Source organism: Leptonychotes weddellii, chromosome 16 (genome assembly GCF_054177405.1).
Source record: "Leptonychotes weddellii isolate Sample4059 chromosome 16, ASM5417740v2, whole genome shotgun sequence".
In the NCBI taxonomy this organism is placed as follows: Eukaryota; Metazoa; Chordata; class Mammalia; order Carnivora; family Phocidae; genus Leptonychotes; species Leptonychotes weddellii.
Window position 1 is genome coordinate 15,441,195 of NC_138384.1, and position 17,905 is coordinate 15,459,099.

The 17,905-nt window shown below is 42.3% G+C and overlaps 1 protein-coding gene across 2 annotated transcripts in view; it reads right to left on the reverse strand.

Moving 5' to 3' along the window:
* The window catches only part of NIP7 (nucleolar pre-rRNA processing protein NIP7), a 72,740-nt gene that overhangs the window by 4,685 nt on the left and 50,150 nt on the right, over positions 1 to 17,905 (reverse strand). Inside the window, exon 5 of one of the 2 annotated variants that reach the window (XM_081806434.1) lies at positions 6,643 to 6,741. In XM_081806434.1, the coding sequence (XP_081662560.1) occupies positions 6,682 to 6,741 (60 nt within the window). In that variant the 3' untranslated portion in view covers positions 6,643 to 6,681. Of the gene's footprint in view, positions 1 to 6,228; positions 6,742 to 17,905 lie in introns of those variants that run through there. The other variant, XM_081806433.1, reaches the window with a different exon arrangement.

The window sequence follows — 17,905 nt, forward strand, 5'->3', positions numbered from 1 at the left end:
TTCTGTCTCATTTTTTGCAGACATCAAACACACCTCCTGTGTTCTCACACCTTTTTGCAGGGGGAGGGGCCCCCTTTCCTGTTCCAGGAACGGAATACAATGAGGTAGCCCTCAAACCTGCTCTTGCCCTTCTCAGGGTATTATGTCCCCTGGCAACCTATTCTCTTTCCCTGCCAGAAGGAAGACAAACTCTTAAAGCCATCATAGTCCAACACTCTCCTTCCCTTCCTAGGGCCAAGCCCAGGTCATCCAGTGTCAGGGAAGCTTCAGGAAGTTGATGCAAAGTGAGAAGCCCAAATTCTCCAGGGTATGGCCTCATGGAGGGTTTGGTTGCAAGCATCCTACAGTTGTTCCAACCCTCAGGTCAGCCAGACCTCCCTGGCCTGTTGGGTGGATTCTTCTGGAGCTTCCCCCAAGACTATCCTGTTCAGTCTTATGCCAGTGGGGCCCAACCTCCACCAGGCCAGCCCAGTTTCTTTTCTTTTTTTAAATTTTATTTATTTATTTGACAGAGAGAGTGCGTGAGCACACAGAGGGAGCAGCAGAGGGAAAGAGAGAAGTAGGCTTTCCACTGAGCAGGGAGCCTGATGCAGGGCTCGATCTCAGGACCCTGGGATTGTGACCTGAGCAGAAAGCAGATGCTTAACTAACTGAGCCACCCAGGCAGCCCCCCAGCCCAGTTTCATTTCCAGAAATGAAAGAAAGTATCACTGTGTAAATAGCTATTAATGAGGATGGTTTCTACCCTGGGTTGGTTTTCCTGGCTTCAGAACACCCACTTTTTTTTTCCTTCTGATGTTTGTTAGCTTACTCTTAACAGGTAAATACATACACATGTTCCAAAAAGAAAATATATGTGTGTATAAATATATATGTATGCCCCTTTATATATATATATGTATATTTATTATTATTATTATTATTTTTGGTGGGCAGCAAAGCAAAATTTACTGAGTGATAGTAAAAAGCTCCCGATGAGGGAGGGGACCTGAGAGGTTGCCCATGTGTCCCTTTATATTTATGTGTATATAAATATAAGCAAATTACCCTTCATATGGGATGTATTGATTTACACACCCTCCCACAAGGTGTCAGGGTGCCTGCTTTTATAAAGTCCTACCAATAGTGTGTGACCAATAGACCATATAAAACAAAACAGAGTCCTAAAATGCATTCAAGAATAGAAGATGTGTAAAAAAAAAAGAGAGAGAGAAGGGTGGTGTCTGGCTGGCTCAGTCAGTAGAGCATGCAACTCTTGATCTTGGGGTCTTGAGTTGGAGCCCCATGTTGGGTGTAAAGATTACTTTAAAAAAAGAGTAGAAGACGTGGTAAAAATATTATCTCAAATCACTGAGGAAAAGGAGGCCTTTTACAGTGTAAATAAAATCGTAAAAAAAAAAAAAAACAACTAAAAACTTCTGTGCTGCAAACAATACCATTAAAGACTGAAGAGACAGCGGTGGCTCAGTCGTTAAGTGTCTGCCTTCTGCTCAGGTCATGATCCCAGGGTCCTGGGATCGAGCCCCGCATCGGGCTCCCCACTTGGTAGGAAGCCTGCTTCTCCCTCTCCCACTCCCCCTGCTTGTGTTCCTGGTCTTGCTATGTCTCTCTGTCAAATAAATAAATAAAATCTTAAAAAAAAAAAAAAAAGATTGAAGAGACAAGCCACAGACTGGTAGAAAATATATGCAAATCACATATCTGATAAAGGATTTGTATCCAGAATACATAAAGAACTTTTACAATCAACAATAAAAAGACAACCCAATTTAAAAATGCACAAAGGATCTGAGTAGACATTTCACCAAAAAGCTCTACAAATAGCTAATAAGCATATGAAAGGATTCTCAACATCACTCTTAGGGAAATGCAACTCAAAACCATGATGAGATTCTACTTCATACTCGCTAGGATGGCCATAGTGAAAAAAGACAGACAAAACAAGTAGTGGTGAGTATTCTGAGAACCTGGAACACTCCTACACTGCTAGGGTGAATGTAAAATGGAGCATCCACTGTGGAAAACAGTTTGCAGCTCCTCACCAAGTTACACATAGAGTTACCATAGGATTTAGCAATTCCACTCCTAGGTATATACCCAAGAAAAATAAAAACTATGTGTCCACACGACAACTTGCTTACAAATGTTTATAGCAGCACTATTCATAATAGCCAAAAAGTGGAAACAACCCAAATGTCCATCAACTGATGAATGGATAAAGAAAGTATAGTGTGTCCTTACAATGGGTTCTTATTCAGCAGTAAAACAACATGCTGAAACATGGATGTACCTTGAAAACATCATGCTAAGTGAAAGAAGCCAGTCACAAAAGACCGCATGATTTAATTTATGTGAAATCTCCAGAAGAGGCATGTTTAGAGACACAGAAAGTAGATTTAGTGGTTGCACAGGGCTGAGAGGGTTGGGGGACTGGGGATGACTGCCAACAGGGTAGGGGGTAAAAATGTTCTAAAATTAGTTTGCATGGTGGTTACACATCCCTGTGCCTGTACTAAAAGATACTGAATTGTACATTTTCAGTAGGTGAATTACATAGTCAGTTATATCTCAATAAAGCTATGGGTGGAAAAAACAGACAAAACTTAGATACAATGTTAGAAGTCTGGATTAGTGGTTGAAAAAGGGCAGGAAGGGGCGCCTGGGTGGCTCAGTTGGTTAAGCGACTGCCTTCGGCTCAGGTCATGATCCTGGAGTCCCGGGATCGAGTCCCACATCAGGCTCCCTGCTCAGCAGGGAGTCTGCTTCTCCCTCTGACCCTCCTCCCTCTCATGCTCTCTGTTTCTCATTCTCTCTCTCGCAAATAAAATCTTAAAAAAAAGAAAAGAAAAAGGGCAGGAAGAGGGGAAAGGAGAAATATTTTTTAAAAACATATAAAAGCTGTAATAATCCCCAAATGTGGAGCCAATGAAAGAATGCATATAAAAAGATGTTCAAATGTTGAAGTTTTTTACAATGTAAGTGGTTCTTTTTGATAAAGATAATCTAGTACATAGACTGGATGATGTCACTGTTTTTACTTCAATCTACTGGACAAAAGGCCACTTTGAAAAATCATGTTTCCATAAACACAATTTCCTTTAGTCTAGTTTTGCCCTAGGAATTCTCCAATTGTCTTTGGTCAAGGCCTTTATCCAATCTGTTGAAGATGAATAGCAAGGCACAGAAAGCTCCTTGGTGATTAGATTAATTGCTATATATTTTTGAAATCAGCTTTATTAACAGTCATCCACACATAATTAAGCAGAAATTTTCTCATGGGTGAGGTTGGAGAAGTAAACAATGGCTATGGATTAAGTGATAAATTTTTAAGTTTATTTATTTAGGTAAGTAATCTCTGCACCCAATGTGGGGCCTGAACTCACAACCCTGAGATCAAGAGTCACATGCTCTTCCAACTGAGCCAGCCAGGCACCCCAAATTGATAAATTAATAAATTCAGATCAGGGGTAGCAGAAGGGGCCATTTTTTAATTTTTTAAGGCCCTAATACATTCACATCGTTCAAAACTAAAAAAAAAAAAAAAAAAAAGCTGGGGCACCTGGGTGGCTCAGTCGGTTAAGCATCTGCCTTCAGCTCAGGTCATGATCCCAGGGTCCTGGGATCGAGCCCCACATTGGTCTCCGTGATCAATGAGGAGCCTGCTTCTCCCTTTCCTTCCTGCTTGTGCTCTCTCTCGCTATCTCTGTCTCTCTCTCTCAAATAAATAAATAAAATCAATTTTTAAAAAAGTAAACATCTCAATGAAGTCTCTTGCCCACCCTTTCTACCCACGTTCCATCCCCTTCCACTCACCCACCCCAGATAATTACTTAATATTTTTTGTGTATATCCTTCCTGAGTTTCTGTATGCAAATGCTAGTAAATATAAATATTTATGCCTAGCTTACTCACTTTTATGTAAAAAGTAGCATAGTTCTGTGTCTTGCTTTTTTTACTTAATGACACTTGGAAATGTTTAGATAGTAATACATAGAGAGCTTCCTCATTTGTTTTTACAGTTGGATAGTTTTCCATAGTTAATATTCATTGTTTGATATGAATGTTTCATAACTTAACTAGTCTCCTACTGGGAAATTTGGGTTTCCAGTCTTTTGAAATTACAAACAATGCTATAATTAATAACCTTGGTCTTACATCATTTTACATACGTAAAAGAAATGGGACTTCCAGGTCAAAAGCATACACATTTGTAGGGTTAGCAATGGTAGCGATTTTTATTTTCACTGGTGATGCATGTAAATGACAGCTTCCTCACAGCCCCACAGAGCGTGTTACCAAAGTTTTTGAATTATACCAATGTGACATTTAAAAAATGCTATCACGGGGCACTTGGGTGGCTCAGTCAGTTAAGCATCTGCCTTCGGCTCAGGTCATGATCCCCACATTGGGCTCCCTGCTCAGTGGGGAGCCCGCTTCTCCCACTCCCTCTCTGGGTGCGCTCTCTCTCTCTCTCTCTCAAATAAATAAATAAATAAATAAATCTTTAAAAAAATGCTATCACAGTGTAGTTTTGATTTGTATTTCTCTTCTTATGGGTGAGGTTGAACATCTACACAGTTAAGATTCAGAAAGGAATTTATCAACTTTCTATCTAGATCAACTCCTGGAAAATAATCCTAATAGCCAAGAATTTCTTTTGAGTGGAGATGGTTTATTTTCCACATGCCAGGCATGAGCCTACCTTAGGGGATATTCCCTCTACCTGGAATGGTCATCTCTCATCCCGACTTCACAGATTTTCTCTCTCTCATCTCAAGTTAAATGTCACCCTCTTGGTGAAGTTTATGTCAGCCACCTCATCATAAGTGGCTACCCATTCTAATACATAATTCTGTTTTCCTTTTCTCCATAGAACTCATGGCTACACATATTTTTCTGATTTATGTGTTGGTTGATTTGTATGCCCACCATTGTAGTCCCAGTATCTTGGCACATAGTAGGTGTTTACTATCTGTTGAATAGATAAATGCCCAATTTCTGGAATGAGGGAGAAGGGGTTAAATTTCTAAACAGAGTTTTCTGAAACTGGAATGTGGGAAAGGAATTTGGCCTTGCCACTGGATTAAGAATGCCTACAGGCAGCCCCTAACCCTGAAACTTTATTCTTAAAGCGTTTTAACTTCATACTAAGTTTGAGCCGTGGACGTGAGACCCACCCATGGTTAAGTTCAGGTTAGGTTTGGGACACTGGGACATTTTCTTTCATCCATAATCACTGGATCAAGGTCTATAAATCAAATAGTTAAGACACAAAACACAAACAAGGTCGTAATTTGTTTCTTCCTGCCCTCTGTTTTTCTTGGCATGGAAAAACTCCAGCTTTTCCTGACTGGGGATGGGTAATGACACTGGGGGGTGATTCATTTAAAGTGGCCTGAGTAACTGGCCTTTTATTTTTCTCATTCTTTCCCTTTATTGTCCCAACTCATGTAAGGAAGCACATTGAATAAAATAATTCTCCTGCTGATAAAGAACTTTCCCTTGACTCTTTGTTCACTTGCAGTTACATGTTCCCAGAATCAAAATCTTGGTTGTAGGGAGGCTGAAGTGGCTAAGGGTGGATGTGATGTGTATTTCTGGTAGAGAAGGAAGGCGAAGAGTCCTGGCTTATGGAAGCTCCTTCTTTTGCCTCCTTTTCTTAACAAAGTTGCCTATTTTATTAGGAAATTGTTCCAGTCCCCAGGGAACCTGGCAGAAGTTAGGTATGGCTGTGGGTAAGTCTGAGAACCTTAGTTCCCCATCTCTAAATTGGATTTCACAATATCAATACTTTCCTCTCAAATGAGTGCCATTAATGTCAAACATTCCTAAGGCCAGAAGAGAGAAGAGGAACTGGTAACGACAAAAAATATCCAATTTAGGGGCGCCTGGGTGGCTCAGCCAGTTAAGCGACTGCCTTCGGCTCAGGTCATGATCCCAGGGTCCTGGGATCAAGTCCCACATCGGGCTCCCTGCTCTGCGGGGAGCCTGCTTCTCCTTCTCCCCCTCCCCCTGCTGGTGTTCCCTCTCTCGCTGTGTCTCTCTCTGTCAAATAAATAAATAAAATCTTTAAAAAAAAAATATCCAATTTAATAGTACACATAGATCATGATATTAAGAGAAATCACAGAGTATACTATGTTCATCTTTTACATTATACACTTCTATTTTATTTGAAATGGTTTTATATTTTTTAAATAAAAGATAAATTTTAAAATATGTATAGGAAAAAAAGCTGGACAATAAGAGGCCAAAAGGCTAACAACAGCTATCTCCGGGCGGAGGGCTTGGAGTGGATTTTTGTTCTCATCTTTATCCATCTCTACAACTTTTTAGTTCTTTTCACAGATTGTGTATACTTTTGTGATTAAAAATAAATAATAATAAAATGTTGTTATATTTAAGTTGGTTTGTGTGCCCCAACCTCCTGCACCTTTCTGTGGAAATGGAACAATTTATTTTCCAAGAGGTGGGCATAGAAGGACACCAGTGGGACTATGATCCGGGTCAGGGTGAGGCAGTGGAAAAATACCAGTGATGCCTCACCCTCAGCATGGTTCTGGTGAAGGCCACTATGAAGTCACCCCCTTCTTCGGTTTCTTTTAACCCCTCTCCACGTGAAATAATCCCAGTTCCTCTCACCTGCTGTTGTAAATCTGCTGTAAATCTCGGAGCCTGCTCCTAGCGCACCACAGTCTCTGCGGATTCCCGAAGTAACCAGCTCCTCCGTGGGGGATGCATCTAGGAAGGGGAGAGTGAGAAGATGAATTTGTGGGTCTCTGATGTTCTAAATTGGTGGTTCTTGCTGACTTTTGAGAAGGGGCCTCAACAGACAGCATGCCTCCTCCCTACTCAGGCTCTGGGTCGGTTAGGGGTCTAGGTAGTCAGAAGACGGATTACCTTCTACTAGGGCTACATGTTAGGTTGGAGAATGTGACTCAGGGCGTGAGCCCAATAGGCTTCCTTGTATCCTAATTAAACAGACTTTCCTATCAATCCCAGGTAGCAGTGGACCAGGCTGCCCTCCCTGTGTGGAGTGAGACGAGAACCTGTGCTCCCTCCCAGGATCATGGTCCTAAAAGACCAGGGAGAGGAAGACACGACCCATGCCCAGTTTCTCCTGATGTTCTTCCTTCTCGAAGTGCAGAAGGAGAAAGGGGAAAAGAGGGGCCTAGAGCACGACCATTGATGGCCCTCTACAGAAAGGAAATATCTGGAGCGGGAAGAAAGCATTTTCCTCTCCAAAGGTTCTTACTATGTTTTGGATAATAGAACACTTTGAGGATATGAAGCAAGGTGCACATACGTGCCAGACTTTGATATTGGTTTATATCTGCCTGTCTTTCCCTTTCTTCTAGAATCCCCATTTTCCTCTAAGGACTGTTCTATCCTAATCTCCGCGAAGCCAGCCCGGCTGTCAATCAGTATGCCCCACCTCCCCGTGCTTACAGGTGAGGCATGTGATCCAATCTATCCAATCAGAGAAGCTCATTTCCCTGGCCCCGCTGTTTCAGGAACCTGCACTTGAATTAAAGCAGCCAAACAGGGAAAGAGAACTAAGAGAGGGTAGGGGGAAGACCCCTTTTTCATTCAGAGAATACTAAACTGGAAAAAAGTAAAGCTTGAGGCTCTCCAGGGCTATTTTGTCTGCCTAGGTGAAAGAGTCTCAAGAATAGAGCCCAACAAAATGGAAAGGTGTCCTCAGGACATCGTTAAATCCTTGAATCTGGTCGTAAATGAAAAACCTAAACATAAACGAGCCACTTAATTTCCTTTTATCTTTCCCCCTCAAGCTACGTTTCTGTTCTTTGTAACTTACGTGCCCACATAGAACTTGGCCTCCACTTTCCAGGGGTGGTCAGACTCTGAAGCCCAAACCTCCACTGGAGTTCAGAGCCCTTTCTGTTAGTGGTGCCCCTTATAAATTTGAAAATTGATCAAGTATTCTAAAAGATTCAGATACATCTGATAACTGAATTTGCAGCAGCAGCACTTGCTTCTTCACGTTGGCACCATTTCTGCTTAGCAGCAACTCGGGAAACACACTGAAAGCACAAAGCTGGAGGGCCCAGAGCTTGAGAGAAAACAAGTAGCATGGGCGTGTTAGAATGCAGGAAATGTGACATCGTCCTCTTTTTCTTTTTATAAAATCCACCAGAGTTGCAGGTGGAAAGGAGAGAAGGAGAAACCCACCCAAACCAAAGAGGATGTGAGGGCCAGTTAACCTGCAAAAGGGCACTAGGAATTTGATACAGGGTGGTGTAGAAAAAGCTCTGGGATAATAAGAGCTTACATTTTATTAAGCATTTACTCTAGGCTAGAGGTTACACTAAATACTTTACATGCATTATAACCACTCTAGGTGGCGGGTGCTATCTTTATTCCCATTTTGCAGATGGTAACACTGAGACTGAGAGGAATTAGGCACTCACAAGAGAGCCCCCCAGCTCCACGGCTTGTGGAGCCAGATTCCGGATCAGGGAAGTCTGAATCCCGCACTTCCTAACCACCATGTCCCTCCTGTTTAGCGAAGGACCTGGGTTAGAATAAAACTTCTCGCACTTGCTGGTTGAGTGAGTTTGAGTAAAATCAGCTTCTCTGAGTTTGTTGCCTCATCTGAGAAATTCAGATACTGTATTACATAACTTAATCTCTTTCAACTCCAACATTTCAAAAAAATTTTCAAAAGTTTCAGGAATTTAAAAAAAATCCCCAACTCCAACTCCGCAAATGAAGATTTGTATTGCTGGCCTGTGCTTTTCCCCTCAAGACCATATAGATTTGTTTTCCCATGGATTTAGGATCAAAGGGCTCCTTCGGGTTATGTATTCCTTTGAAATGAATTCAAAGGCATGCATTTTCCAAGTGCAGGGGGGATCTGGAAAGCCTTCATCCTAGCTGAGTGAATCAGCATCCAGGGAGCACAGGTGACAAGACCTAACCCATCCCTTCACTGTCTGATAAGCCCAAAGGTCACAGCTCTGAACTTGACCCCACTTCTCCTTCTTCCTGCCCCTTTTGTGGGTTTTCTGATAAGGTGCCCTAAGTCAGCTGTGACACTGTTTTCTCTCTCTGCAAACATAGTCCCCAGGGCGTGCACTCTGCCTGTGAGCTCCCCAGCTGCTTCCAGCTCTCCCTTTGCCCACAGCCCTTTAATTGCTGCATTCCAACAAATTAGCCATGTGACAGAAGATTATTTTTAACTTCAATAGAGCAGCTCCCTCTCTTTTAATATATCATGCTTGGCCCACATTCCCTCGGTGAAAAGGGCACCATCGGCTACTTCTGAGAACTTTTAATTACTCCAATTGTTTGCAAACCTCTTAGAAGCTTAGGAAAAAGAAAATACATTTCTTTCTCCTTTCCCAGTTTTCCCATTTCTTATTTAATGGGAGCTGAGGCTGAGTCCAACCTGGGGACTTACCAGCTTCAACAGGTCTCCCCAAATCCCCTCCAGCCCCCTCCCACCTGTTCTCCACAGGACTTTTTTTTAAAGTGCAAATCCACTGGGAGGATGAAGGGTGGACAAGTTCCAGAGTAACAGGGACTCCCCTCCCCCAATGCCACAGAGAGCCCGGAAGATAGCAGGAATGGAGGTAGGGCTGGTGGCCCCGGGAAGACTGAGTGCTCAGCACCTCCTAGATCTTGGGATCCTCCAAGAGGGTCCTGATGATTGAGCTTGAGTTTGAGTCTGAGCCTTCCAATTTTGAGTAAACCACACAGAACGATAAGCATCTCAATGGCTATCACATGGACCAAAGGCCCATCTCCAGTTTTTCTGAATGTCCTAAGCCCCAGATATTTCTCTAATCTCAGGAAGCGAAGTGGGCTGTGTGGCCAAAAATGATTGGGATTATATTACCCACCTCCACTCAGAAAGGTAGAGATTGAGTTGCATTTAAGTTTGAGTCCCCCCGCCCCCGCCGCAAATTGAGAAATGCGTAATTTCTTATATGTGAGTTTTGCAAAGTAGTTCAAACAGGTTCTATCAGTATGGGATCATTACAGCCATTTGCTATGCTATATGTATTTTGACACACAGTGAATTATAAAAAGATAGGTGTGTGTGTATGTGTGTGTGTGCGCGCGCGCGCAAGAGAGAAAGAGAGAGAGAGAGAGAGGGAGAGAGAATGGTGTAGTCGTGTGTTGTAAAAGGGAAGAAAAAGCGTTCCAGGCAGTGGGAATAGCATATATGTTAGCTGTTGGGTGGGCAAAAGCATTGTGTTTGGGGAATTAAAAAAAGGCCAGTGTGACTGGAATCTACAGAGAGTAACACATTATGCTCCCAGAGCCCAGTCCTCTCAAGTTTTTAAAATTGAGGTATATTTTACATAAAATAAAACACTAACATTTTAGTGTATAGGTCAGTGAGTTTTGACAACTGCAAACGCTGCTACCCAAATCAATATTCAGATTTTCCGTATCTTCAGAAAGTTCCCTGGTGCCCCTATCCAGTCAATGCCCCCAACCTCAGGCGGCTGTGGTTCTGATTTCTATCACCATAGGTTCAACTTGTTTGTCCTTGACTTATCATCATATAAATGGGATCATACAGTATGTACTTTTTGTGTCTGTACTTTGTTCTACAATACGTCATCTGTATTGTCCCAACAGTTCCAATGTCTATGGCGTTTTTCTGTTGGATTTGCAGGAATTTGTGAGTTTGAGCCCCATGTTGGGTATAGAGCTTACTTAAAAAATATATATTTAAGGGTGCCTGGGTGGCTCAGTTGGTTAAGCGACTGCCTTCGGCTCAGGTCGTGATCCTGGAGTCCCAGGATCGAGTCCCGCATCGGGCTCCCTGCTCAGCAGGGAGTCTGCTTCTCCCTCTGACCCGCCTCCCTCTCATGCTCTCTGTCTCTCATTCTCTCTCTCGCAAATAAATAAAATCTTAAAAAAAAAAAAATTTTAAAAAAAGAAAAAAATATATATTAAAAAAAAACCAGAATAAAATCCTTTCCCTCATGGAGCTTCCTTCCATTCTAGTGACAGGGTGGAAGAAAAAAATAAACAAATAAAAAATGTATCTGTATAGTGTGCTATCATTCATGTAAAATGGAAGAATAAAAGCTGGGGAAGAAAACATAAATGTATTCTTTTATTTCTATTTATTTAATTTTTAATTTTTTAATTTTTAATTTAATTTTATATTTTTAAAGATTTTATTTATTTATTTGTCAGATAGAGAGAGTGCGCACAAGCAGGGGGAAGGGCAGAGGGAGACGCAGACTCCTCGCTGAGCAGGGAGCCCAATGTGGGGACTCGCCTCCAGGACCCTGGGATCATGACCTGAGCCAAAGGCAGACGCTTAACTGACTGAGCCACCCAGGCATCCCTATTTTTATTTTTTTAAAGCTTTTTTTTTTAAAGTAATCTCTATACCCAAAAACACGGGGTTCAAACTCACGACCCCAAGATCAAGAGCCACAGGATCCACTGACTGAGCCAGCCAGGTGCCCCATAAATGTATTCTTTCTGCATAAAATACCTATCTCAGAGAAGACACACCAGAAACTGGTAGCCCTGAGGCAGGGAGCTGGGCAGCTGGGAGAACCGCAGGCAGAAGAACAAAGTCACCTTCTGCTCTGTGTATCTTCTGAATTTATAAATGATTGAATGTGTTATCTAATCCAGAATTAATGGATACAATTACAATAGTTTTGTTAAGTTGGAAGAAATGTTTGGCAGGATTGCCAAGCACCTGGGCCCTGAAGTTGTGGGAAATGCCTCCCGGCGTTTTAATCAGGGCCGGAGGAAAGGGCGGGCTCCCAGCTGTCACTCACGGCAGTCATGAACCAAGTCATACCATCACTCCGGGGAGATAAAAGAGCCACTGAGAGGACAGAAGGAAACACAATCAGTCTTGAGTCTCATACGTTTCAAGGGTAGTTATGAAAGGCGTAGGCAGCTCCTTCCTAAATGTGAATTAATGTCAAAAGAGAATCATTTCAGGAAGTGTTGAGTTCCTCTCTTCAAACTTTTTGGGACCATCCCACTCTGGTATGAATCACATAGACCCAAGTTCATTCACAGGGAACATCTGTGTGGGGGGAAGTGGGGGAGCACAAAAAAGAGACCATCTGACACTGAACTTGGATACCTATTGTCTTTTTTCCCAGCTTCCCTCGGGATGTCCATTTGTTTGGTTGTATGGGAAGGAAGGTCTTTAAAATGCTTATATGGCTATTATTTGAGTTTATTCATTTAATATGTGAAAATGGCAATTTGGAAGAGGAGCATGACTGAAATCCACATTCTTTGTGAATGTTTGCATTCCAGAAGTTTTGCAGAGTTGTTGGAAAGTGGCTTTGTGATTTCTCTCTCCTTGTGGCCTCTAGTCAACCAAGATGATAAAAAACAGGGGTGCCGGGCTGGCTCAGTCAGTGGAGCCTGTGACTCTCCATCTTGGGGGTGTGAGTTTGAGACCCACATTGGGTGTAGAGATTACTTAAAAATAAAATCTTTAAACCAAACAATCAGGGGAGCCTGAGTGGCTCAGTCAATTAAGCGTCTGACTCTTGGCTTCAGCTCAGGTTATGATCTCAGGGTGGTGAGATCAAGGCCCCCCCCATCTACTTGAGATTCTCTCCTTCTCCTCTGCTTCTCCTCCCATGCATGCTCTCTCTCTCTCAAATAAAGAAATAAAGTATTTAAAAAACAAACAAACAAAAAACAAAATAATAAAAAATGTTTGGCTTTGAATATCAAGTTTATAATTATTTATCTTATCTCAATAAATTACCTCTTTCAAAATCCTACCATTATTTTTCCTATATTTTTATTAACTTTTAATTGCTATTAATTTAGGAATACATCCTTTTTTTTTTTTTTTTAAATAGAATGTTGCAGGGGTGCCTGGGTGGCTCCGTCGTTAAGCCTCTGCCTTCGTCTCAGGTCATGATCCCAGGGTCCTGGGATTGGGCCCTGCATCGGGCTCCCTGCTCTGCCGGAAACCTGCTTCTCCCTTTCCCACTCCCCCTGCTTGTATTCCCTCTCTCGCTGTGTCTCTCTCTGTCAAATAAATAAATAAAATCTTTAAAAAAAAAAAACCAGAATGTTGCAGGTAAACTTCTGGTTCTCTTTAGTCATTTTCCATAATGCTAATTTAATTGGCCTCGAGTGTGGTTGGCAAATAATTACTTTAACATAGTGATTCTAATATGCAGCAAAGTATGAGAATCACTTGTCTAACTGATATAGGACCCCAATGTTCTTGGAAACTCAATACTAGAAATGATGGGAAATACATATTTAAAAAATATAATAAATGGTTTTCCTTCTTTAAGTGAAGGGTAAGATTTGCCTTTCAAGACGGATTGCATTTTAGCAAAAATGCATCAGTGAACTTTTGGATTGTGCAAATAAAAAGCCAAAATGCAATCCTAGAATGGAGCCTGGGGACAACAAGACCCTAAACTCACCATATAAAAGTTGTCATTGTTGTGGGCATATTGCATCTCTGTAGAGTATTAAGATATGGCTGGAGACTGGGGATTGAAGAAGAACTGATTGAAGAAGTTTCTTGGCTAGAGGAAGAGAGGGCCATAAAAAAGACCCCTGTGAAAGAGTCAGGCTGAGACTCTTGAGGACTGTGTTGTCCAACATGGTAGCCACCAACCACATGTGGTTATTTAATTCTAAATTTAAGTGAATTGAAATGAAATCAAATTTTTTTTTAAGATTTTATTTATTTGACAGAGACCCAGCGAGAGAGGGAACACAAGCAGGGGGAGTGGGAGAGGGAGAAGCAGGCTTCCTGCGGAGCAGGGAGCCCGATGCGGGGCTCAATCCCAGGACCCTGGGATCATGACCTGAGCCGAAGGCAGACGCTTAACGACTGAGCCACCCAGGTGCCCCGAAATGAAATAAAATTAAAAGTTCAGTTCCTCAGTCATAGTAGCCACATTTCAAGTGCTCAATAGCCACATGTAACCAGTGGCTACCATATTGGGTGCAAATATAGAACATTTCCCTCATGAAAGAAAGCTCTATGGGACTGTGCTACTCTAGAAATCATTTTACATGGTCTTACCTAGTAGCTAGTTTTAAATTTTTCATTCACGAAGTGTAATTACTTGCTTTACTACCAAGCCGTCAACAAAGTTTTAAAATAATAGTAACAGCTAATATTCATTGAATACTTATGTATCGGTCAGTTTTCCTGGTTGCAGACAACAGGTTTCACTCTTGTTAATTTAAGCACAAAGAGATTTACTGAAGGGTATGGCTAGCTCACAGAATCATTTGGAAAGTTAAGAAATACACTCTGGGTTAAACACCCAGGAATGACTTCCAAAATTATACTGCAGAGCTGGGTTGACAAGCAAGCCGCAGCCTCTGCCACCATCCAGAAGATTCAGAACTGCTAAGCTGCCACCAACAGCTGCTGGCTCCAGAATCATGTTGCCTTTGCCATCATCAGCACCAGCAAAATGAATGCTTCTTCACACCTGCCTCTCCCTGCATAGGGTTCACAGTTTTAAAGTCTCACACAAATGGCATCTAAATCACAAACAGAATCGGAGCAGCACGGGAGTTTGAGAAATGTAGTGAGTGTTTAGCTTTCTATTTCCTGCAGTTCAGAAAGCAAGGTAGAAAGGGGTTGGGATGGATTTTGAGAGAACCAGTCTAAAGTATCTGTCACGACTTGCCATGTGCCAAGTCCGGTAAACATGCCCAATCTCATTTCATTCTTACAAGAATTCAGTGGGGAAGGCCCTGTAATTATCCCCATTTGACAGATGAAGACACTGCAGTAAATGGTGGGACTCACAGTATAAACTTAGTTGTGCTTTTGGAAGTTAAAGGAGCCCTCTGTCCACTCTTGGAAAGAACTTAAGGGAAGCAGGGAAAGGACAGCCACCTGAAGAAGCCAGGATGGAAGATGACAACCCATGAGAATAAAGCAGCAGTCCCAAGGTGACAAAAGGACAGCCAGAATGAATCTGAGAACTCAGGAGTGGTGCCAGATTCATGCCAGATTCCAGAGTCTCTACTCTCTCCACAAAGTCCATGCTGCCCCCAATGGGAAGAACCAGAACTTACACACAAATGACAAAGACTGAGAAGACTTCTCTGGTTTCAACAGTCCCAGTTGCATCTGTGACACAGAACAGAATGCAAAAGTAAAGAACTCAGCAGGGAAGGCTTCCAGAAGGAGGTGCGTTTTCAGTCAGTTTTAGAGGAGAGAAGTGTTAGCTTACCCTACTGCAGTCAGAAGGCAGAGGGTTTCAGATGAAAGAACTCATATGTCTCATGCCAAGACTCAGGGCTGAAACGGACCAGCCACTGTAGCATATCAAAGCAATGTCCTTGACTAAGGAGGAAGGAGGTGGGTCAGTGTTTAGCAGAAAACAATAAATAATCTGGTGGGGAAGGGAATTGATTGCAGGATAAAATCACGTGAAACCCATCCCATGATTATAGTTATATTAAAATATTAATAAAGTATGGATTGAAATTCAATTTGGAACAAAACTAAAATCTCAGGGAGTGGAACTCAGGAATTTTCTTTTCTTTTTCTTTCCTTTTATTTTATTCATTTATTTGGGAGCGAGCACAAATGGGGTAAGGAGCAGAGGGAGAAGCAGACTCGAGCGGGGTGAGGGGCAGAGAGAGAAGGAGAAGCGGACTTTCTGCTGAGCAGAGAGCCCAATTCGGGGCTCTATCCTGGGACTCCAGGATCACGACCTGAGCCAAAGGCAGACACTTAACCAACTGAGCCACTCAGGTGCCCTAAGAACACAGAAATTTTCTAACAAACACTCCAAGTTGATTTGTCTTGATTTGCCTGTAACAAGGGCTGTTCTCAGTCCCAGTTCTCCTTCCCTGTGAAAAAACCCAAGCTTCTGGTGCCTGAGGTCTGGTGCCCCTTTGCCACCTCATTCTTCTTGAAGACATTCTAGTAGGATCACAAGATAACCATGTCAGGGGGAAGAATAAATCTCAAGGAAATGGGTCGCTTGGTGCTGAGAGCTTCAGGTAATTTGAGAAAGCAGTGTCAACATCTCAGAAATGTAGTAGCTAGGGCGCCTGGGTGGCTCAGTTGGTTAGGCGACTGCCTTCGGCTCAGGTCATGATCCTGGAGTCCCGGGATGGAGTCCCGCATTGGGTTCCCTGCTCAGCAGGGAGTCTGCTTCTCCCTCTGACCCTCCCCCCTCTCATGCTCTCTCTCTCTATCTCATTCTCTCTCTCAAATAAATAAATAAAAAATCTTAAAAAAAAAAAAAAAAGAAATGTGGTAGCTATGTGTGATTCTTACTTTGCTTAAGCTTTATCAAACAATATTACTAACATTCTAACAAGCCTTTCCATCTGCTAGGTCCTAGGCTAAGCAACTTAATAATGCTTTATATTATTTAACCCTCACAACAATTACCTATACTAGAGGCTATTAATATTCCCATTTTACTGATAAGGAAACTGTGGCTTAAGAGGTCCCACAGCTAAGAACTGGACTCTGCAGCCCATAGATTTAGCCACGCTGCTATGCTGCCTTGATTTCTCCTTTCTTAATTGTGTTCCCCTATTATTTTTGACATGTTATGTTTGTTTACTCATTGGCTCTTCACTCCTCCAAAAACTGTAAGTTTCTTAAATGTGATGATCAAGTCTAATTCATCTTTTGACACCCTTACCCTCAATACCTGACAAAGACTAGCACATAGTGAGTGCTTAATATGTGTGAGCTAGACAGAGCTTCGTGACATAACAGTCACTCATTTTATATACTTATACACAATTACTCTTGCAGATATTCACAGCTTCTGGATAACAAGTTGATGATATTTGTACTCTCATTTCATATAGTGCCATGGGCAAGTGTGAGGGTCTTAGAGCCAGATAGTTACTGGTTTGAATCCTGCCTCAGCCACTTATTAGTGGTGTAACTTTAGGCAAATGTTAAAAGAAAAAAAAGTGTTACAATTTATAAAGGGTTATCCGTAAAATGAGCACTGCTCTTGGGTCATGAAGAAATAGCTGGAAAAGTTTATGATTCAGATGCTTAAAAATGTATATATATGTGGAGGCACCTGGGTGGCTCAGTTGGCTAAGCATCCAACTCTTGATTTTGGCTCAGGTCATGATCTCAGGGTCAGGGGATCGAGCCTTGTGTGGGGCTCCGTGTTCAGCTCGGAGTCTGCTTGTCCCTCTCCCTCTGCTCCTCCCCCTGCTCTCTCTTTCTCTCTCAAATAAATAAATAAATAAATTTAAAAACTACATATATGTGTGTGTGAAGACACATGAAAAGATGCTCAACATCACTAATCATCAGGGAAATACAAAATTAAAACCATAATAAGATAGGGGCGCCTGGGTGGCTCAGTCGTTTAGCATCTGCCTTCAGCTCAGGTCATGATCCCAGGGTCCTGGGATCGAGCCCCGCATCGGGCTCCCTGCTCCACGGGAAGCCTGCTTCTCCCTCTCCCACTCCCCCTGCTTGTGTTCCCTCTCTCGCTACCTCTCTCTCTGTCAAATAAATAAATAAAATCTTAAAATAAAATAAAATAAAACCATAATAAGATATCACCCCATTCCCATCAAAATGGCTATTATTATCAAAAAGTAAGCTATAACAAATGGTGAGACGCCTGGGTGGCTCAGTCGGTTAAGCATCTGCCTTCGCTCAGGTCATGATCTCAGGGTCCTGGGATTGAGCCCCGCATTGGGCTCCCTGCTCAGTGAGTGGGGAGCCTGCTACTCTCTCTCCCTCTGCCCCTCCCCTGGCTCATGCTCTCTCTCTCAAATAAATAAATAAAATCTTAAAGAAATAATAAATGCTGGCAAGGCTTTAGAGAAAAGGGAACCCTCATGCATTGTTGGTGGGAATGTAAATTAGTACAGCCACAGTGGAAAACAGTATGGGGCTTCCTCATAGATAAAATAGAACTACAGTACAATCCAG